Source organism: Poromitra crassiceps, assembly GCF_964638095.1.
Source record: "Poromitra crassiceps genome assembly, chromosome: 4".
Lineage (NCBI taxonomy): Eukaryota > Metazoa > Chordata > Actinopteri > Beryciformes > Melamphaidae > Poromitra > Poromitra crassiceps.
Window position 1 is genome coordinate 17,159,599 of NC_139626.1, and position 24,259 is coordinate 17,183,857.

The window sequence follows — 24,259 nt, forward strand, 5'->3', positions numbered from 1 at the left end:
GAAAAACCAAGATTCAATCTATGCAATTTAATTCAATTTAAGAAAATAAAACACTTATGTTGGAACATATGTGCCAGAGCCGCAACCTCCCTCTCTTTTAGAAAATGGCATGACTTCATATCCTTGTGAATTTTAAAGGCTGTGTTGTGGTGCATGGTATAGAGAGCTCAATTAGACATACCATAGCAATTAACTGCTTCTCCCCACTAAACTGAGCCATATAGGCTGAAGCCATGCCAAACACTGCATGCCTACTGCAGCACTCCCATGCACAATACAGTCACTCTGAGTAGGAAGGTCTTCTGTCTGATAAACAAAGCAGTAACACGGTCTACTATGTATGGATAAATAAAGTAACAGGGTCTACTATGTATGGATAAATAAATAAAGTAACAGGGTCTACTATGTATGGATAAATAAATAAAGTAACAGGGTCTACTATGTATGGATAAATAAAGTAACAGGGTATACTATGTATGGATAAATAAATAAAGTAACAGGGTCTACTATGTATGGATAAATAAAGTAACATGGTCTACTATGTATGGATAAATAAATAAAGTAACAGGGTCCACTATGTATGGATAAATAAAGTAACAGGGTCTACTATGTATGGATAAATAAAGTAACATGGTCTACTATGTATGGATAAATAAATAAAGTAACAGGGTCTACTATGTATGGATAAATAAAGTAACAGGGTCTACTATGTATGGATAAATAAAGTAACAGGGTCTACTATGTATGGATAAATAAAGTAACAGGGTCTACTATGTATGGATAAATAAAGTAACAGGGTCTACTATGTATGGATAAATAAAGTAACAGGGTCTACTATGTATGGATAAATAAAGTAACAGGGTCTACTATGTATGGATAAATAAAGTAACAGGGTCTACTATGTATGGATAAACAAAGTAACAGGGTCTACTATGTATGGATAAACAAAGTAACAGGGTCTACTATGTATGGATAAACAAAGTAACAGGGTCTACTATGTATGGATAAACAAAGTAACAGGGTCTACTATGTATGGATAAATAAAGTAACAGGGTCTACTATGTATGGATAAATAAAGTAACAGGGTCTACTATGTATGGATAAATAAAGTAACAGGGTCTACTATGTATGGATAAATAAAGTAACAGGGTCTACTATGTATGGATAAACAAAGTAACAGGGTCTACTATGTATGGATAAACAAAGTAACAGGGTCTACTATGTATGCATAAATAAAGTAACAGGGTCTACTATGTATGGATAAATAAAGTAACAGGGTCTACTATCATCGTGATGTTGAGTTCAGATAAATGCCCCATATCTTTGCCATAAGATAGATAGGGGAAAGTCTAAGCACATGTTATCCACCAGCATCAGTGTGTAATAGGAACCATGCTTGTCCTGTCAGTGGCGCCTCCTCTGAAGTGAGCAGAGTGAATGATCCATTAACCCATTGATACCTGATGCAGCATTTGTGTGTATATCCCTCATTTGTGTGTGTATCCCTTTAAGACCGCGAACCGCGTTAACGCGGTTCGCGGTCTTAAAGGGATACACACACAAATGCTGCATCAGGTATCAATGGCTTAAGAAATCACACAACATGGATTTAATGATGTCATCAGAAATGGCGTCAGCGTGACTTTCAACTGTGACAGAACTCAAACAGAAAGAAAACTGCAGTTCCTTCCTTACATCCACCCTCCTCCCACTACTATGATTATTATGCTACTTCTACTGTAATACTAATACTACTACAACTATACTACTACTGTGATTATGCTACTACTACTGTGACTACTCCTTATTCTACTCCTACTGCTGCACACAGACAGCAGCACACGTTACATACTAGATTTGTGACCAAACAGTTGGGGGAGAATTGGAGAGAAGAAAGTGGTCGTTTGCATCCCTGGATGAATAAAAGTGTAAACGGTAGTTCTGGTGTTTGTGTGTGTGTGTGTGTGCGTGCGTGCGTGTGTGTGTGTGTGTGTGTGTGTGTGTGTGTGTGTGTGTCCTTAGTTTGACGGCACCATCCTCCTCATCACGCTGCTGGTGCTCTTCTTGCTGCTCGCTCTGCTCTTCATGTGGTGGTTCTGGCCCCTCTGCTGCACTGTGGTAAGACAACCACACTATTATTATTATTATTATTATTATTATTATTATTATTATTATTATTATTATTATTATTGTTGTTGTTGTTGTTGTTGTTGTTGTTGTTGTTGTTGTTGTTGTTGTTGTTGTTGTTGTTGTTGTTGTTGTTGTTAGTAGGAGAGTCATAAAGACAAAATCCTTTCAAGTTCCTTGCAGAAGTTCCCTCAGAGTTCTTGAACCTTACTTAAGGGGTTCGCCAATAGCTCATTTTATAGTGAGGTCAAATTTCGAAAAATGTTATCACTACAATTAAATGGCTACTAGGGGACTAACATCATCACACATAAATAAAATTGGGCTCCTTGAATCCACAAGAGTGCCTGCAATACAAAGAGACAGAGAGAGAGAGCCAGAGACAGACAGAGCCAGAGAGAGAGAGAGAGAGAGAGAGAGAGAGAGAGAGAGAGAGAGACAGACAGACAGACAGACAGACAGACAGACAGACAGACAGACAGAGAGAGAGAGAGACAGAGCCAGAGAGAGAGAGAGAGAGAGAGACACAGAGAGAGAGAGAGAGAGAGAGAGAGAGAGAGACAGACAGACAGACAGACAGACAGACAGACAGACAGACAGACAGACAGACAGCCAGAGAGAGAGAGAGAGAGAGAGAGAGAGACACAGAGAGAGAGAGAGTGAGTGTGAGTGAGAGTCTGTCAGTGGCTGCTTCAGGAGCCACTCAGCACCTGGGAGTAAACATGTGCTGAGCAGAGTTTAAACTGAGCAGATATGAATCCTCTTTTATGGAACGCTTCGCCCACCGACCGCTTTTGACGAGAATGAAGACACTCAGGCAGCCAGAAGAGCAGAAAAGTACAGCAAAAGAGGGAGGGAAATGGGAGCAATCATTGAAAGACGGAAAGATACAAAGAAAGAGTTTTGTTTGTTTTGGTCTGTTCTCGCAAAGAGGAGACTTGTGGGTACCCATAGAACCCATTCTCATTCAGATATCTTGAGGTGACAGGTCAAGGGCCCCCTTTGAAAATGGCCATGCCCGTTTTTCCCTCGCCGTTTTCCCCTTCCCGACAAGGTAGCATGACAGGGTACCTTGGTACCAATGGATGCCTCAGGTCTTCTAGTTTCATAATGACACTATTCTCTTAACGCTAGGTTTAAAATTGAGCCTGCTACAGCCTCTGAAAGACAATAATATCAGCCCACATCGCAAAATCTGGATTTGGAAAAGAGTGGGGGAGATGTCCCCCCTGTCTCTATGGAAATGTCACCCTTGAGTTCTATAAAAATGTCGCCGCCCCATACAGTTGTTCTGAATCTGAATCAGAATCATAAAAACTGTATTGATCGCAGAGGGGAAATTGATTATGAAAGGTGAAATTAGCTATATAGGCCAAAACCGTGTTTCGGTCCATTCTGTAAACATGGTTAGTCACTGTTACAAAGTGGGGCATTTTAACATGAGGGTGAACGGGAACGAAGTCACTAGCCTGGGTAAACCCATCCCCCACGTGACCTGCTCTCAGACCTGTTCTCAGTCACTATGGTCTGGTCCCCCGCCTGTGCTAAACGATTTCCTGCGGTTGTTGGGCCCCCCCCGATAGACCGCTCCATTACGCAACCGTCATCCAACCAGCTTTGTGCACAGAGCACATGCGCAGTGCAGCAGATGGCGTCATCGCTCTGCGACCTTTGTTGTTAGCAAGCGAGCTAACACTTTTCATTTCAGTACTGCTAGCACGCAAATGGTTACAACCAGCTACAAGAAGAGAGAACATCGCGTGACGGTGGTCAGGGAATGAAAGAGGAACAGGACAACTGTCTACACGGACCCAAACCTCGATCCCTGCTGCAGATGGCCGCAGATCTGGAGAGATATTTGTGGCTGTGAAGAACAGTCATCATCTATACAGCTGCTGCCAACCTGATGAGGAAACAGGCGTGCTTGTTATGCTGGACACTGAATGCCAGACTGCAGACTTCATCCTCCAGTGCTGTTCGCCTCAGGACTTGAAGGCCTAACGTTGTACCATGGACTGTATACATTCTGTGCTAATAATGCTAGCATGCTAACATCCTTTTCACACACACACACTGAATATACCGAAATGCTAGATTTGATCATGGACTTAACGCTAATGTTAATCAAAAACGGCCGCAGTCATAACGGTAAGGTGTGTTTGACCTAGCTAGAAATATTAACGTTAATGCCCTCACATTTCAGCGTGGTTACAGATAAACCTATTTAACGCTAGCTAGCTACATTACTGGCTTGATATCATATTCCAGATGCAACCTAGCTAGATAAGCTCCACACGGCTGTATGAGTAGCTACAATCAAATGTATCAAGCCGATATCATATTCCAGATCCAACCTAGCTAGCTAGATGTTAAGAGGTAGGAATATACCGAAATGCTAGACTTGATCGTGGACTTAATGTTAATCAAAAACGGCCACACTCATAACGTTAAGGTGTGTTTGACCTAGCTAGAAATATTAACGTTAATGCCCTCACATTTCAGCGTGGTTACAGATAAACCTATTTAACGCTAGCTAGCTACATTACTGGCTTGATATCATATTCCAGATGCAACCTAGCTAGATAAGCTCCACACGGCTGTATGAGTAGCTACAATCAAATGTATCAAGCCGATATCATATTCCAGATCCAACCTAGCTAGCTAGATGTTAAGAGGTAGGAATATACCGAAATGCTAGACTTGATCGTGGACTTAATGTTAATCAAAAACGGCCACACTCATAACGTTAAGGTGTGTTTGACCTAGCTAGAAATATTAACGTTAATGCCCTCACATTTCAGCGTGGTTACAGATAAACCTATTTAACGCTAGCTAGCTACATTACTGGCTTGATATCATATTCCAGATGCAACCTAGCTAGATAAGCTCCACACGGCTGTATGAGTAGCTACAATCAAATGTATCAAGCCGATATCATATTCCAGATCCAACCTAGCTAGCTAGATGTTAAGAGGTAGGAATATACCGAAATGCTAGACTTGATCGTGGACTTAATGTTAATCAAAAACGGCCACACTCATAACGTTAAGGTGTGTTTGACCTAGCTAGAAATATTAACGTTAATGCCCTCACATTTCAGCGTGGTTACAGATAAACCTATTTAACGCTAGCTAGCTACATTACTGGCTTGATATCATATTCCAGATGCAACCTAACTAGATAAGCTCCACACGGCTGTATGAGTAGCTACAATCAAATGTATCAAGCCTTGATATCATATTCCAGATCCAACCTAGCTAGCTAGATGTTAAGAGGTAGGAATATACCGAAATGCTAGACTTGATCGTGGACTTAATGTTAATCAAAAACGGCCACACTCATAACGTTAAGGTGTGTTTGACCTAGCTAGAAATATTAACGTTAATGCCCTCACATTTCAGCGTGGTTACAGATAAACCTATTTAACGCTAGCTAGCTACATTACTGGCTTGATATCATATTCCAGATGCAACCTAGCTAGATAAGCTCCACACGGCTGTATGAGTAGCTACAATCAAATGTATCAAGCCGATATCATATTCCAGATCCAACCTAGCTAGCTAGATGTTAAGAGGTAGGAATATACCGAAATGCTAGACTTGATCGTGGACTTAATGTTAATCAAAAACGGCCACACTCATAACGTTAAGGTGTGTTTGACCTAGCTAGAAATATTAACGTTAATGCCCTCACATTTCAGCGTGGTTACAGATAAACCTATTTAACGCTAGCTAGCTACATTACTGGCTTGATATCATATTCCAGATGCAACCTAGCTAGATAAGCTCCACACGGCTGTATGAGTAGCTACAATCAAATGTATCAAGCCTTGATATCATATTCCAACGTGAATTCAGCTGAGGGGTTCGCTCCAGAACGAGACTGTTGCGTTCAATATTTGTACACGTTACTGTGCAGTAGTTAGTGCAGGCTAGTTAATTGTTGGAAGTAAGGTTTTTGAATTCTGTATATTATACATAATCCAGATGTAACCTAGCTATAGCTAGACGTTAAGAGGTTAGCGTGAAACCTGACATTACTGAAGTGAATACAAGTGACCTATATTTTTCAATCCTGTCTTTGAATAAAAGTTGTACATTGTGTTATACTTGAAAACAGTGGCGGACTGCATAATCGGGCACGTCGGGCAAATGCCCGGTGGCCTGGCCTGGCCTGGCCTGCCAAAAAAAAAAAAAATTTTTTTTTTTTTTTTTTTTTTTGCAGGCCAGGCCACTCAGTGAACAGCAGGCCAGGCGCCGCCTACTGGTTTACTAGTGGTTTTATTACTTTATTCAGGTTTAAAGTGGGTGCATCTCATTGTAAAATTGGACTTGGCCCAAATTGGGCTTCAAATGGCCCAAATTGGGCTTCAAACAGCCCAAATCTGGCTTTAAACGACCCAAATCTGGCTTCAAACGGCCCAAATTGGGCTTCAAACGCCCCAAATTGAGCTTCAAACGCCCCAAATTTTCCGCCGGCGCCCTTCGGACGCCGGCACACGCGTCGGCCCGTATCGGCCTGGCCTGCTTGGTATCTAATGCCCGGCCTGAATTATGATCCCAGTCCGCCCCTGCTTGAAAACCATGTCTTTGCTCCCTTATGTGTTCACAATTACAACAAATCTGAATGGTTTATCTGTTGGCATTAAACCGTGGTATTTCCTTGGGTGATATTCCATATTTGTCATTAAGTGAGTAGTGACTGGGAACTGAGAGAGCAGGTCACGTGGTGGCTGGGTTTACCTAGGCTACGAAGTCACTACCATGTCCTGCCTCAAATGGCCATTCGAGGAACTGCAGGTTTCAGGATCACTTCCGCAGCTTCCTCTGTAAAACCCCGAGCTAGCCCACTGTTGCTAATCAGTGCCTGTTGTTCCCAGCTGCTCTCATATTGACCCGAATCTCCCGTCTGCTTATCCTGCCACAGGTAATCAAAGAGCCTCCTCCTCCACCACCTCCTGAGCCTGTGAGTCACACACACACACACACACACACACACACACACACACACACGCACGTGCACGCACGCACGCACACACACACACACACACACACACACACACACACACACACACAAACATGCCAACATTGGGCTGTGAAAAAGAGGACCCCTTTGAAAATGTTTTTCCCCTCGTGTTCTTTGCCACTTTCTTGATAAGGTAGCATGGCATGGTTGGTACCTTAGGACAGATCTTCTAGTTTCATATGATACAGAAACGTCACTCTGGTTTTACTGAGCCCCAATACAGCCTTTGAAAGCAAATCATGATATTTCGCAAATATCGCGATATTTCCGAAAGTCAGCCCAAGCCTACTCCTCAGGGTTATTGTGTATAGTGTGTAGCAGGTATGTAAAAACTGTAAATAATAATGCAATGCTCTGGTGGACCACCAGGTGCACCACAGTTTGCGAACCAATGCTGTACTGTAGATCCATGGCTGTGCCAAGTGGCACAAACTAAACAGTCTTACGTCACATGGTGTATGTATTACATGCCACAGGCCGGCCAGTGGTGTCACTTCATCACTCACTCAGTCAGTCGGTGACTCAGTCAGTCAGCGCCCATAAACACTCGCCATAAACACTCTCAATGGAGCAGAGGATAAAAATCCAATGCCAGAAAAATGTGAATATTTTATACTTTATATCTATATACTCAGCTCACACTCGTTCAAAGATACTATCATTAGTATGAGTGTTTGCTGTGCTCTTTTGTTACGAAGCAATACATCTGCTTCGCTGTTTCACTCTCTGACCTGAAGGTGTCGAATCCATTGGAACCTCCTTCTTCTCTCCAAGGGCAATTTGGAAAGTTAGCGGGGAACTGTCAAGTGTTCAGGAAAGAGTGGAAATTGCACATTTGCAACATTTAAACTGACCTGCAGTCAGTATCAACAGTCCCTGAGTCTGTCAGAATGTGATATAAGTCACTTTTTGTATCTATGTTTCAGGAGTCAGATGATGAAGATGGTTTTCCCAAGAAGAAGTGGCCTACTGTGGATGCTTCATACTACGGAGGCAGAGGAGTCGGAGGGATCAAGAGGATGGAGGTGAGATAGGGTTGAGGCTCTGGAGAAACGACCTTTTCCCCATAGCTTGTCCTCTTCTCCCTACTTATACTCCCACCACTTATCCTCAGTCAGGAAAGTGACATCACAATTGCTCGAATGACATCACTGATGACATCACAATTGCTAAAGTGACATCACTGATGACATAACTTCCATCACAAATCGTGACCACCACAGACACCAAATTCAGCTGGCTTGCACGGTCAAAATGTTTTATGGTCACTCACAATTCAGTAGGTCACAGGTTGGCTTGGTTGCAGCCGTAAACTCGTTATATAAGGATTTTTTCAAAATGTATATGGAGAAAATGAACTTCCGGGGCAAGAGATGTCACGTGACTGACTGACTGTTCAGCTCTATAGCCTCAGCCAGGAAGCTGGTAACATTGGCTCAAGTGACATCACTGATATCATCACAATTGCTCAAATGACATCACTGATGACATCACTTCCGTCACAAATCGTGACAGACAGATGACTGAAGATGAGTGTGAATCCACATGTAGCTGGAACACATGTACCTACCCTTCCATGAAATTGAATGTTATAGAGAGGCAAAGTGACCACCTACTTCCTGCTTCAGCACTGTACCAGAGATTTTTATCCGCCATTTATTTTCCCATAGACTTTTCGTAAAATGCTTATAAAAATAGCTTTACTTCGTCAAACCAAACGGTTCAGATATATTTAGAATCGGGAGAGACCATAGAACATTTCACTCGGACCAAAACTTAAAAAACTACATAGAAAAAATATGTTCTTTGAATCTGCAATTTTGTTACGTTTTGGTCCGAGCAAAATGTTATGTGGTCTCTCCTGTTTCTAAATATATCTGAACCATTTGGTTTGAACAAGTAAAACTATTTTTATAAGCATTTTACGAAATGTCTATGGGAAAATAAATGACGGATAAAAATCTCTGGTACATGCTGAAGCAGGAAGTAGGCGGTCACTTTGCCTCTCTATATAGCTATTACTATCTTATGCCAAATTATTAGGCCTATTACAAAAAGACCAACAAAAGCAAAAAGCCAGATTTTATCAGTTAACAAGTCCGAGTCAGCGTCTCCAACTTCCAAGTCGGGATGTATGAATGCTCGAGGCCAAGTCTAAGTCCGAGTCATCAGTGCTCAAGTCCAAATCGAGTCACGAGTGTTTTTAAGAGACAATACCAATATTTTTTTTATTTTTTATATTTCTGATTTGTTGCTTTTACTGTAAAGATTCACCCCTTCTGTTGGGTTGCACATTCTCTGCGTGTCTGTCTGTAGGTGCGTTGGGGGGGGAAGGGCTCGACAGAGGAGGGGGCGAAGCTGGAGAAGCCGAAGAACGCGGTGGTGAAAATGCCGGAGCAGGAGTTTGAGCCGTACGAGCCCAAACCCAAGAAATCTCACAACAAGAAGCCGGCACAAGACCGCAAGTGGTACACGCCCATCCAGGTAAACAGCCTGTTCCACTTCAGACCAGAGGGGGCGACGGGCCGCTGTGCTGCTAAAAATAACCACATCTACTCTTCCTATCAGACTCACAGCATGTCAGTCACCTTGCAGAGAATATGATCACCTTTTTTTTTACCAAGACATTTTTTTTGCAGCTTGACCAACGTGCATCTTTGAGTTTAGTGTTAGTGTTTAGTGTCCCAGTCTTTGATGAATAGCTAATTAAACAATAATAAACAAGTCTGAATACTTTCTAAAAAGAAAGGAAAAAAGTATCATATTTGAGCTTTAACCTATGCATGATGTTGAGTGGGGATTTGTGTGCTGAATCATCTCGTCTCCTCTCTTCAGGGTAAACTGGACGCCATCTTGGCTCTGTTTCGCCGCGGGTATGACCAGGTGTCTCTGATGAGACCGCAGCCCGGGGACCATGTGAGTACCTCAGCAGTCATGAGTTTGATTTCTAGCATCAGTTTCCATTTCAATGAATCCAATGATTAGATACCAAATCAGAAAACATCGTCTGCTGGAACAAATCTCATCACCTTCTAAGTCATTTACACAAACACAAGATCTCAAGTCAAGACTTTAGAAACATTTTCAAGTAATCAAAGTACAAGTCAGAGTCAAGTTAACCAGCTCAGTGGCCTTGTGGTTTGAGTGTCCGCACTGAGTCTGGGAGGTTGTGAGTTCGATCCTCGGCCGAGTCATACCAAAGACTATAAAAATGGGACCCATTTGCCTCCCTGCTTGGCACTCAGCATCAAAAAAATGGAATTGGGGGGTTAGATCACCATATGATTCCCGAGCGCAGCACTGCTGCCGCTCACCGCTCCCCCAGGGGATGGGTCAAATGTGGAGAACAAATTTCACACACTCAGGTGTGTGACAATCAGTGGGACTTTACCTTTAAGTCACCAGAAGCCAAATCAGGTCACTGTAGTATGTGTACCTATAGTGTGCCTATAGTGTACCTATAGTGTCCCTATAGTGTACCTATAGTGTACCTATAGTGTGCCTATAGTGTGCCTATAGTGTGCCTATAGTGTACCTATAGTGTGCCTATAGTGTGCCTATAGTGTGCCTATAGTGTGCCTATAGTGTGCGTGTACCTACCTCTCACCAACACATCTCCTGCCAGCCTCCTGCTCTCACACCTGCTTCACATTCAACAGCACAAAGTGGATAGAAAGCAGAACTGTATGGCTCGCACCCAGACATGCTCCTAGCTGTGAAGAACTCTTTTCTGACAAGAATTACTTTTCTGACGTGTGTGTGTGTGTGTGTGTGTGTGTGTGTGTGTGTGTGTGTGTGTGTGTGTGTGTGTGTGTGTGTGTGTGTGTGTGCGTGTGCGTGCATGCGTGTGTGCAAGCTGGTAAGATTCTCCCTACTTCCCGCATGAGCACATGGTTTAGTTTTGCTTCCCTGATCCTTTTTGTATCGGAAGGGGAAGCGTGTTTTGAATCCTCTCAGCAGAGACGGGTCTAATTGATTTCTGACCTCCTGTTTTGAAGCCTTGAGTTTGGCTTTATGACCGTCGCCATCTTGTTGTTTTTGTGGGGCCAGACAGAGCCGCAGCGCCGGCTGCTATTGGTCCGTGATGGGCGAGCTGCATGCAGGGTATACGCACAGGATCTTGATAAGTATTAAAAGTTGATCAATCGATTTAGGGAAAATTAAGGCCCTTAAAAAGTATTAAACAGTCAATCGCCCTTTGATTAGGTATTAGATTTTGTAGCTATTGTTCTGATTGTGTTAAATAAGCATGATATCTTCTCATATCGATGGACCAGCCCCTCCCCCTCTCTTCCAGCTCCTCCCCCTCTCTTCCAGCTCCTCCCCCTCTCTTGCTCCTCTTCCAGCCTCTGCCCCTCTCTTACTCCTCTCCTCGCCCGCTGAGCAGGCACGGCCCGGAGCGCTAGTTAAAATCAAGCCTTATTTGCGGAAAAATGTCCAACAATCTTTTTTAACGGGAATTCCACATTTAAGAGTGTTCTCTTGGCACAGACAACAGGTAAAGAGAGCAGATAAACTCTCATACCCCAAATCAGACAGAGAAAGTCACCAAGCTTGCCATTACATCTCCACAAAATCCCCCTGGCAGTCGCATCAGAGAGATTTGGGATTTAGATTGCCGTCGTTAAGACGTCCTCTACCCATGGGAAGCCTTTAGGGAGGTTACATGACGCAAATGCTTTTCTCTCAGAAGAAAATGGCGTCTGTCTTTCCACGGTGATGACGTCGCCCCCCTCGAGTCGTTTGCGGTTTTGTTTCGGCAGAAAAACTTCCCAGGCCAGGCGAGGGCGGGCGCACTTCCAGCTAGTGTCATGTTTTCTTTCAAAGAGAAGGAATGGAAAGAAGTGCAGCACACGTGTTTCACTTCAGTGTTACCTGAAGAGAGCGATGTGCTGTTAAACTGCCTGCCAGAGTGTTTGGGCGCCGCAGTAACGCTACCAGACATTTTCAATAGAGTCCGAAAATGGCCTACATTCAGATGAACAGACGCACTCTGTCTCTCTGGACCGAGCCAAGTTGGCCGAGTTCAGTCCAGATTCTTTAAGGTCATTCCGTTGCCGCGGGTGCTTTTTTCGTGGCCATGCATGGGGTTGTCGTGGCAACAGATGAATGCCGCCCTTGAGAGAGGCCCGGACGCAATCCTTTAGGATGATGTCATGAGTCCAGCCTGAGTGTCTCGTATAGAAACAGCTTGAGAAGTGAGTTTACAATGAGATACTGACATACATTCAATAATGAGTTCGCCGTTTTGCACCGATCCTGCATTTCCCTATCCTCTTCAAGGAACCTATAAAAGGAGGAGGAGTCATTACATCATACCAACATTCTAATGCTCTGCTTGGACTGATGACATCATCCAATGTGGGACAAAAATTGAAACAAACAGACAAACCGAACCCACTTACTGCCTTTATATGATGGTGATGATGATGATGATGATGATGATGATATATAGCGGTGTCTGCTCTGTCACGATTTGCGTCACGTTTTGTGTCAAGTGATGTCGCCTGGGCCGATACCAATCCACCCCCCCCCCCCCCACACACACACACACACACACACACACACACACACACACAGACACCCCCCCCACCTCCACTTACTCATTGAGAGTGTGTGTGTGTGTGTGTGTGTGTGTGTGTGTGTGTGTGTGTGTGTGAGGCTGCTTCAGACAGGACTCGCTCATTATGAGAGTGTGTGTGTGTGTGTGTGTGTGTGTGTGTGTGTGTGTGTGTGTGTGTGTGTGTGTGTGTGTGTGTGTGTGTGTGTGTGTGAGAGGCTGTCTGCTTCAGACAGGACTCGCTCATTATGAGTGTGTGGCACCAAACCACTGCCTGCTCTGGCGTCAGTGTGTGCGCGGGGTGAGCTAGTCCACTGCACGCATATACACACACACACACACACACACACACACGCATACACGAAAAGTCACAAATACAAAAACACATTTGCACCTTCTCACACGTTAGAAAGCCTCTCTCTCTTTCTCTCTCCCTCCCCCTCACTCTCTCCCCCTCTCCCTCTCTCTCTCTGTCCCTCTCTCTCTTTATCTCTCTCTCGCTCTCTCCCCCCCTCTCTCTCTGTCCCTCTCTCTGCCCCTGTCTCTCTTTCTCTCTCCCTCTTTCTCTCCCCCTCTCTCTCTCTGTCCCTATCTCTCTTTCTTTCTCTCTCTCTCTCTCCCTCTCTCTCACCCTCTCCCCCCCTCTCTCTCTGCCCCTGTCTCTCTTTCTCTCTCCCTCTTTCTCTCCCCCTCTCTCTCTCTGTCCCTATCTCTCTTTCTTTCTCTCTCTCTCTCTCTCTCCCTCTCTCTCCCTCTCTCTCACCCTCTCTCTCTCTCTGTCCCTCTCTCTTTCTCTCTCTCATTCACATAAACACCAGCCTCCCCCGGGAAGCAGTTAGCTGGCTAAAGGACATGAGGTAATACCTAAGGGAGATGACTGCCAGAGCTGTCTCCAACGACAGACCACATCTCTCTCTCTCTCTCTCTCTCTCTCTCTCCCTCTCTCTCTCTCTCTCTCTCACACACACAGACACACTCACTCTCTCTCTCTCACACACACACACACACACACACACACACACACACATAAACATAATTGAGTTTAATAACCTTGGTGAGACGGCAGACAGTGGAGCAGGTCAGAGAGAAAGACAGACAGTGGAGCAGGTCAGAGAGAAAGACAGACAGTGGAGCAGGTCAGACAGTGGAGCAGGTCAGAGAGAAAGACAGACAGTGGAGCAGGTCAGACAGTGGAGCAGGTCAGAGAGAAAGACAGACAGTGGAGCAGGTCAGACAGTGGAGCAGGTCAGACAGTGGAGCAGGTCAGAGAGAAAGACAGACAGTGGAGCAGGTCAGACAGTGGAGCAGGTCAGACAGTGGAGCAGGTCAGAGAGAAAGACAGACAGTGGAGCAGGTCAGACAGTGGAGCAGGTCAGACAGTGGAGCAGCAGGTCAGACAGTGGAACAGATCAGAGAGAAAGACAGACAGTGGAGCAGGTCAGACAGTGGAGCAGCAGGTCAGACAGTGGAGCAGGTCAGACAGTGGAGCAGCAGGTCAGACAGTGGAGCAGCAGGTCAGACAGTGGAGCAGGTCAGACAGTGGAGCAGGTCAGACAGTGGAGCAGCAGGTCAGACAGTGGAGCAGGTCAGAGAGAAAGACAGACAGTGGAGCAGATCAGAGAGAAAGATAGACAGTGGAGCATGTCAGACAGTGGAGCAGGTCAGACAGTGGAGCAGGTCAGACAGTGGAGCAGCAGGTCAGACAGTGGAGCAGGTCAGATAGTGGAGCAGCAGGTCAGACAGTGGAGCAGGTCAGACAGTGGAGCAGGTCAGACAGTGGAGCAGGTCAGACAGTGGAGCAGGTCAGACAGTGGAGCAGGTCAGACAGTGGAGCAGCAGGTCAGACAGTGGAGCAGGTCAGACAGTGGAGCAGGTCAGACAGTGGAGCAGGTCAGACAGTGGAGCAGCAGGTCAGACAGTGGAGCAGGTCAGACAGTGGAGCAGCAGGTCAGACAGTGGAGCAGGTCAGACAGTGGAGCAGGTCAGAGAGAAAGACAGACAGAGCTTCTTTTGTCCAGTAAAACGTTCAAAGATTCAAACGGAAAATCAGTTTAGAATATCTCTGTTTAAGTAAGTCAAATTTTTCGCTCTCGGTATCTGATTCTCTCATATTATCATATATATATCATATTATCTCGGTATCTGATTCTCTCATGTTATCATATATATATAATAAATAATAATAATAATAACTTGAATTTATATAACGCCTTTCATAAAACCCAAGGTCGCTTTACAGGAGAGGGGACCAAGGAGGGGGGGACCAAGGGAAAACAGATTCATGGAGAGAGGGGCAACACAAACAAAACAAAGGGGGTGGCTAACTAACTAAGCTAAAACTAACTAATGGGGAAAGGCCTAGGTAAAGAGGTGGGTCTTGAGGGTTGTTTTGAAAGTGTCCAGGGTCGGGGCGTTATATATATATATATATATATATATATATATATATATATATATGTCATATTATCTCGGTATCTGATTCTCTCTCATATATATATATATATATATATATATATATCATATTATCTCGGTATCTGATTCACTCAGCGCAAACTTATTTTTTTATCAGATTTTTCTCCCAGTTCTCTCCCCATTTGTAGGCTACTTGGTCAGCAACCAGAACATATACCCTTAATCTATCTTCCCACCTGCAGACATGGCCAATTGTGCCTGTATGGACGCCCGAACAAGCCGGAGGTAACACGGGGGCTCGAACCTGCGATCCTCGTGTTGATAGGCAGGGAATCTACCGCTGCACTTCCATGCCATAATTGCAGAAACATGAAGTCCATCTCTGCGGGGGTTTTCCTGCATCTCCTGCTCCTGGAACAGGAATTTCCTTCAGCTCCGAAAACAGCTTCAAAGAATCCCAGAAGATCCTCCCTCCCGGAGGCTTGGTGTAGGACTGGCAGACTGAAATCTTGGTGTAGGACTGGCAGACTGGAGGCTTGGTGTAGGACAGACTGGAGGCTTCATGTAGGACTGGCAGACTGGATGAGTGGAGACAGATCTTCATGTAGGACTGGCAGCCTGGAGGCTTCATATAGGACTAGCAGACTGGATGAGTGGAGACAGATCTTCATGTAGGACTAGCAGACTGGATGAGTGGAGACAGATCTTCATGTAGGACTAGCAGACTGGATGAGTGGAGACAGATCTTCATGTAGGACTAGCAGACTGGATGAGTGGAGACAGATCTTCATGTAGGACTGGCAGACTGGATGCGTGGAGACAGATTAGAAGCTGCTGGCTGACTGCCAGATCCTTCTCCTGTTTTTTATTTATTTTCCTCCTCAGCGGCTCAAAAGTCAGGATGCCTGGAATGTGTCCTGTGTGACTGTTTGGCTTGATTTTCTGCCAAATGTGGCCTCTCTTTGCTTGAATGTGTAATTTTCTATAGGCGACCAAGTGTGTGTGTGTGTGTGTTGTGTTGTGTGTGTGTGTGTGTGTGTGTGAGCGCATCTGTGCGCGTGTGTGTGTGTGTGTGTGTGTGTGTGCATGTGCATGTGTGCATGTGTGTGTGTATGTGTGTGTGTCCGTGAGCGCGTCTGTGCGTGCGTGCGTGTGTGTGCGTGTGCGTGTGCGTGTGTGTGTGCGTGTGTGTCTGTGAGCGCGTCTGTGCGTGTGTGCGTGTGTGTGTGTCCTTCAGCAGACCTTGAACCTTGCGGGTTCAATGTTTTGTACCAACTTTCTCCTTCCTAAAACCTGCATGTGAGCAGAGCAGAGGTTAGGGGTAGGGTGAGCAGAGCAGAGGTTAGGGCAGCTCAGGGTGGGCAGCAGGTTGGGCTAAGCGAGGGGGGTGGAATGGGGGCCAGGAGGTTGGGCACATGTATGTATCAGACTTCTATAGATGGTTTTAACTTGTTAACATACATATTCTAAATTGACCCTATAGCTTACTTCCTGTTGCAGTGTTTGCTAAGACAGTAGCTGACAGGAAATAAGCTAGGTTTCAAACTGTTGCCTAGCAACACAGTTCTGTGAAAACTGTCTATAGAACTCCCACAACATCTGAAATCGACGCCACCGGAGTGTGATGATGACATAATAGGGTGGCGTTGTGGTTGCGGTGGGGGATGGCCCTATATGTTTGCCTTGGGTGCTTTTATATGTTTAAAATGCACTAATTAAAACAGAAACAGAAAACAATGATATGAAGTCATTAGAGAATTGGTTGACGAAGTCATGAAAACTGTAAATGATAGAATCAAGCCCCTGTGTGATATGACCACAAATATAGGCTTTGGGTCTGTGGGTACCCCAGGAAGAGGGATATTTATACGAAAATCAATAAAAACATTTGATCCCAAATTATACCTGATCTCTCTCTCTCACTCTCTCCCTCTCTCACTCTCTCCCTCTCTCTCCCCTCCTCCCTCTCGCTCTCTCCCCTTCTCCCCCCCTCTCTCTCCCTCTCTCAACCTCTCTCAACCTCTCTCTCTCTCTCCAGGGCCGGTGCATCAACTTCACCCGGGTGAAAGACGAGGCGGCAGCAGCGGCGGCGGCCAAAGCCCCGCCCCCTCGCTCGCCAATCCACACGCCCTCCCCGCCGCCGGCAGACTACCGTCCGCTGATCACCCCCAGCCCGCCCCCTCACAGCGCCCCCTGCAGCCCCCCCGCCCGGGCAGCTCCGTGCGGCCAGCTTCCCCCAGGCCCGCCGCCTTCACGCACCCCCCCAGGACCCCCCTGCCCCCCACCTTCACGCCCCCCGCCCAGCCTCCGGCCGTGAATTTCACAAGCCACGCCCCCTCCCCCTCCCCCCACGCACCCAGCTCCAGTAGCTCTCACAGAAGCAGCTCTATCAGTCTGAAGGCTGTGGTCTTCCCTCCTGCTAGAAGCCAACGATCGACAGTATTTTGAAGCTGTGGTTTGCTTTGCTCAGCCCTGATCTCTCTCTCTCTCTCTCGCTCTCTCTCTTTGTTCGTAAAGGAGAAAGCGTTGAGTCGAAGTACACGCCCAAATCTGCCAGCTGAACGCTGCTTTGCTTATTGGCAAACATAAGTAAGTCATATCCATAAGTCAACATAAGTAACACAGAGAACTCTGAGAGCACACACCTCTGCCTTGTTCATAGGGCTAATATTGTTCCTTGGCCCATGCTGCACCGTCGTTTCTCAACCAGCACCGAAAACATCAACTCCTTGGCGGTGATGACTCGAGGCTTTTTCCTAATCATAAGTGCGTGGCTAAATAAATAAATAAATAGGACTCTTTATTTATCCTGCTCAAACACAAAATGCAGCCCTGACTGTGTGAACAAAGACCTCCAATCATCTCGTTACCATCTGATAACATAAATAATTAGCGTTGGCTAGCTACTGTAATCTAGCTAGCTACTGTAATCTGAAGTAACAAAACCTGACCACATAAGGTTGTTGAAAATAAAGATGGAGCAGAGAAATTTAGCAATTGCAAACAGTTTTCTCACCTCGATCCAAAGCTAGAACCTGTTTGCAGAGCTGTTTATTGCCTTGATGGTTGATGTAGCTAAGGTTGACAAACTCGACTTGTTGTGGCTCAAAACATCGAAAAGCGCATCGAAAATGTGAGCTGCAAAGTTTGGAGGAGAAATGTTCAGTGCGGCTAAATTTGAGACATGTTCACGGAGCAGGCAAAGAATCGCTTCAAAACATGCTGCAGTGAGAACCCAAAGCGCACACAGACCTGCTACAGCCAAAGCATTGAAACTAACATATCAATGGTTTGTACCCAACAAACTGGAAAAAATCTTAAAGGCCCCCTCCAGTCAGTTGTTCTACCTGTGTAACGTTGGTGTTCCATGTCAAACGCACATGAGCGCGCGCTGTACAGTCTCACATCATCATTTGCACCAAAGAATTGACATTGATAAGAAGCGAAGGCTAATAGCTTGTTCCACTGCAGCATAATGACTGCAGTGTTGCTGGAGAAAAGAAAAAAGAACATCCTCACCTCTTGCATTGCGTCGTGTCTCATAGCCTACTGTTTATTATATGAGGGATCAGCCGAGCAGCATTTCGCTACACAAACCGCGTCACTGGGGGAAAACGACAATGGGACCCTATGGAGCCAGCCTTGAATGTCTCACTCTAGCCCCGGCTACCTTGTTTACATTTTAAAAACTGCGACAGTTCACACAACTTTAACACGACATGTATATATTATACATCAGACTCTTGAGCTACTTCTGCTCTCACTCAGAATATCAAAATATAAGCGATGTCATGTATAGTTTTTAAGATATGAACATTTGTTTGGCACAACTCATACTAGTTAACTGCCGCGCTTCCGGGGGATTTGCGGTGTTCTGACGTCACGCTGATTCCTCGTATACCGGAAGCAGTATGCTGCCATACTTGTTTCCCCGCATCTCCGTTAAAAAAATGTTATATTAGAAGCCACAATATAATTATTATCAACAAACCAGCCAACAGATATCAAAGCTCATGGGCTTTATGCAAAGAGCGTGACTCGAACTGGTTAACGGTTATATCAAATTGGTCATTCAGTATTGTTTTACGCTCACTAACTAACATAGCTAACCGCTAACAGCTAGCTAACGCCAGAGGCTACTGGTAGCTATTCACTGTATATATAGCCTACTGTATTACCATTATTATGTCTGACGTCATCACCTGTTCTTAGCAACATTGAGGAGAGGAGACAGATCTCTGGATCCACTGTACGGTATGTTTATTCCAAACTCCAGCTACACATATTACATGCTATGCATTCTTTGTTAGCGTAACCCAGCTAACATACAGTATTATCCAACACCAACCCGGGAACCCGTGTACTCCTGCAAGGCCCGCTTCCTCTCGTCTCCTAAAGGGCCCGCAGGCAATAAGGTGAATGTCTTTCATCGTCTCTGCTGTGGGACCGCCAAAAAAAAAAATTTTTTTTACTTTGAGCAGAAAGTTATGTTATCTGTCACACGAAAAATACTGGCGAAGAGTGTGACTAATCAAGAGACCAGGTCATGACTCACCAACACATGAAATATCTTAACAATGACAAAATACACTGGAAGGGGGCTTTAAGTCATGTTCTACGAAGTACGAATGTCTGCCGATGAGCAGAGAAACTGATTTGGGTTTGACTCGACATCATCTCTCCTGCAAAGAGAGAGAGAGCAGTCTGGGTTGACTTAGTGTTGGCGTTTGTGAGATCGGGGAGGTTTGTTGCTGGACAGCAAAGCATGTAGGGACAGGACGTCCGAAAAGGAATACCACAATGGATGATTTTTTGTTGTTGTCTTTATCAACTACTGAGTTATGCCATTGATGTTTAGAGTCGAGGTTAACAGTAGGTTGTACGTGCAAATCCGAGTAAGGAATGGATTGGGTTGTTTCTCCATTGCTGTGATTGCAGCTGTAGAAAGCTTTTTGGGGAAAAATGAGTTTCAAGTCTATTTGAATGGGTAACTTTTTTTTTATCGTAACTAAGATTAAAATTATCCAATTTACGAAAATTTGACTTATGTTATCTGGACCAAAGTGGACATTTTCTTCACCTTTTTGGTAGTGTTTATGGTGTTAACCCAAGAATCTCTAAGACACTTTTGATACAGAATCGTCTGAATTTGTACAGTTATTTTCGAGGTCCAGTTTAGTGACACGGGAGTGTACAGGTATGTTTCTACAGTAAACATCTGAGATGCCGTTTGGAATGCTTTATCAGTTGATATCTCTGAGGCTTTGGATTTGATCCTTAACCCTTTTCATGTCTTTGAATTTAGTACAGCTATATATAGTTTTCCTTTTTGTTTTTGTATCTGCGCACATAGACTGCTGGGCAATTACAACATGGTATGTTTTTGTTTGCATTTGGACATTGAAACTCATCAAATCAAGCAACCGAAAATCAGGTTTGCATCTCTGCTCGCATATATTTTTTACACAATCCTGATAGAAACGGTACTGTACTTTGATAGCATTGTGTTTGTTTTTATGTCTTCACTTTTATCATCACCAGTCACATTGCAACTGCAGGGCAGTTCCAAAGAGCAACTAATTTATTTTACTCCCCCGAGAGAGACAGAGGAGGCTACTTGAATATCGACAAGGTGTCCAACCGCCAAGACGGACACTGTGCGCAGAGTTTAGAAACACAACAGCTAGCCGGCTCAGCTACCACACAGGCCTACCAGCGTTTCTCAACCCCTCAGTAGTGACACTGCAAAAAAGCTGTTCAAATTGAAAGAAATCCAGCTGCGTTTCATGTTGTGAGTGATGAAAAAAATCCCAAATTGACTGAAAATGAGTTTAAAATACAATCGACCTGCTGCATTACTTGTGATTTTGAGCTGAAACTTTTTTCTTTCTTTTCTTTCTTTCTCTGTAAGTGTAAGGAGGCTCTAAAATGCCGCAAAAGTCGCATCAGATTAAATTTACAATTTGATTTCAATTTAATGTGAATATTGGTTTTATTCTTTTTTTTTTACAGTATTACATAGCAAGATGGTGGAATGTTACAGGCTTTGATTGACAGAACCAGATACAGTAACAGGAAAGGGAAGAAAGAAGAACAGATGTGAGATGCTGAAAAGAGGTTGAAAAATGCTGGTATTTATTCTACATCCAGCGTCTTCTGGAATCTTTTCCTTCAATCGTTTTTATACTGTCTTTGTAAAATGCATGTCGCTCAGTGATGTCCTTTGCCTGTGTTTCTATATTTTGCCACACTGCTCAAAGCTGTTCCACCGCTGAGCTGCAGGTTCAGGTTGCTTCATTCATCCATAAAACACAAACAGTTCTGAGTCAAATACCAAACATGTCACTGAAAATGTCCTTTTAACTTGACTTGAAACATCCAATGCAGATTGAGTTAAATCAACAGCTTAAAAAGAAAAGGTGCTACAGTATGTGTAGCATTACAATTTTCCATTAATGTATCTATAAAATGTCACAAATAATGACAAATGAACATCACAAGTCACCCCCCCCCCCCCAAAATCATTTTATGATTAAATGAAACTTGAAAAATATGGAGAGAAAAATCCTTGCATTTGTGAAGCTTTACTAGTAAACATTGAATATTTTTATCTGATAAATGACTAAAATGATTAATCGATTATCAATTGACCACCGATTGTCTAATTTGTTTATGGTAATTATACTACTGTCTCAAAATTAGTGTGGTGGTGAATTATGTATGGTAAAATGCACCACATTGCACCTTTCAGACATGCATTTAAAAAAACTATTTGCATTTTGAATATCCTCCAGTTGTCAGTTAAGGCTACATTTGGAATACCAAAACACATCCACCAGGTTTTTCTCAGATAAACTAAGCCGAAGCACATCTGATCACCTCAGTTTGAGATTTGAGAAGAAGAAGAAGAAACAAAGGGGCGGTGGGGGGCACAAATGTATGTGTGTGTGTGTGTGTGTGTGTGTGTGTGTGTGTGTGTGTGTGTGTGTGTGTGTGTGTGTGTGTGTGTGTGTGTGTGTGTGTGTGTTTCCATGTGTTTCCTTCCTAAAAGCTCTGAGGCAGGCTTTGCACAGTGAAACTTTCACGCAACTAGTTGCAGGTTGCAGATTGCATGAAACATACTTTTCATGCAACTTGACATTTACACAAAGCAATTCAAAGATAATCAAGTTCGTAGTAGTTTGTTTCACAAAAACAAGCATGCTAGCTAGATTGTGTGTTTCATCTGTCATATTGGTTTTCCTGTTCTCTCTCTCGCTACAGTCGATGATACTGTATCAAGTGGGGTGTATCACTGTAACTTGCATCTTTGTATCTTATTTTGTATTGTTTTCCAACTGGATAATATCAATTCGGACACGTAGTCCAGGGTTCAACGTCTCACTAAACTCAATGGAGGAAACTCAAATCCATTGAGTTTGCTTGTGTTGCAATTAGTGAGACGTTGACCCCAAATTTGGTGTAAAACGCCTGGACTAATGGCTGGCTGGCTACTTTATTTCATTATGGCTGACCCGGAGAATAGGAAGAGCCATCACCAGTGCATTTAGCCTGCTTATCAACGTTTTGATTGACTGTTGCATGTAACTAGTTTCACAAAGTTGAGAGTTTTGCAACTCTTGCAGCTGAGTTAAATGTTCAGACAAGTTTCAAATGCGTTGCAGAGGGCTTTAGACCATGCAAATCATTTGCAACTTAGTTTCACCTCAGTTTCAACCAAATCAATAAAATAATAAAAATAACTTTTACGCAACTGCGTGAAAGTTTCAGTGTGTAAAGCCAGCCTGAGAGTCCTGATGTTACTCAATGTTTTCACATGTATTAACAGCAGTAGCCTACTGAAGCAGATATGGAAAGACGTAGGCTATATGATTTTCTCGTTGTTTGACGTGACTTTTTTTTACCATTCTCAATAAATGTTGACTTTTTTTTACCATTATCAATAAAGGTTGACTTCCAAGCTTCTACCTGGAACCACTGTGTGATTTTGTTATACAGTATTTGCTTTAGTGTGTTTTGAACAACCCAGTTGCCAAAACAAAATGGAGGGGTTTTACATTTACATCGCCGCCATTCCAACATTAAACGCAAATAAAACAACTTTAACAATGTTGGCTATGTTTAGGCAAGTAAAACAACTTGGTTAAGGTTAGGGTTATGGCTTGGGTTAGGCATACATGATAAAAAACGTAAAATGTGACTTATGGTTGAAATGTCAACTTTGAACACGTTGACACGAACATGACTCTCCTGTGTGAACGTCAAGTGTTTACACCCTCCATCCACAATGCTGACCATAATGTTGATACAGTATACATGTAGAAATGTTGATATGGAACGTATTTTTGGTTCAGAATCAGAAACATTGATATTCTAAAATTGATTGAGTGATGATGTCTTCAATGATGTAACTCGAGCAATTGTGATGTCATCGGTGATGATGTCTTCAGTGATGTCACTTGAGCAATTGTGATGTCATTAGTGATGTCATTCGAGCAATTGTGATGTCATCAGTGATGTAATAAATCCTTACTGAATGAGGCTATGTAAGTGGTGGGAGTGACAAGTGGGGTTTGTCAAAACGGAAAGAAATAACCTTGAACCGCCAGTGGTCCAGTCTGCTGCACCTTCCCCCTTTTGCCCACAACAACCCCATGTCTAATGAACAAGTGAAGTTGGAGGAGGATGATTCACACACGCTTACCAATCAGCCAAAGGAGAAAGTCTAGTCAGCAGGGTTCTCCGGCATGCTTACCACCACAGCCTGGCCCCTGGAGAGGCCAAAACCCACATGGAAATAATCTATATGAACATATATGCAACTATATGCAACCTATATGCAACCTATATGCAGCATATATGAGCATATAGGCCATATATATGCCGCATATAGGTTGCATATAGGCCAGATTTAGGTGCATATATGCGCATATAGGAGCATATAGGCCATATATATGCCGCATATAGGTTGCATATAGGCCAGATTTAGGTGCATATATGCGCATATAGGAGCATATAGGCCATATATATGCTGCATATAGGTTGCATATAGGCCAGATTTAGGTGCATATATGCGCATATAGGAGCATATAGGCCATATATATGCCGCATATAGGTTGCATATAGGCCAGATTT

At 43.9% G+C, this 24,259-nt stretch overlaps 1 protein-coding gene across 1 annotated transcript in view; it reads left to right on the plus strand.

Moving 5' to 3' along the window:
- The window catches only part of antxr1c (ANTXR cell adhesion molecule 1c), a gene marked incomplete at both ends in the record, with an annotated part of 63,182 nt that extends 45,741 nt beyond the window's left edge, over nt 1-17,441 (plus strand). Inside the window, 6 exons of the mRNA XM_083635793.1 lie at nt 2,023-2,118; nt 7,054-7,092; nt 8,079-8,177; nt 9,469-9,636; nt 9,988-10,068; nt 17,163-17,441. Coding sequence (XP_083491919.1) covers nt 2,023-2,118; nt 7,054-7,092; nt 8,079-8,177; nt 9,469-9,636; nt 9,988-10,068; nt 17,163-17,441 — 762 coding nt within the window. The remainder of the gene's footprint in view (nt 1-2,022; nt 2,119-7,053; nt 7,093-8,078; nt 8,178-9,468; nt 9,637-9,987; nt 10,069-17,162) is intronic.
- Between the last annotated feature and the right edge of the window lie 6,818 nt (nt 17,442-24,259).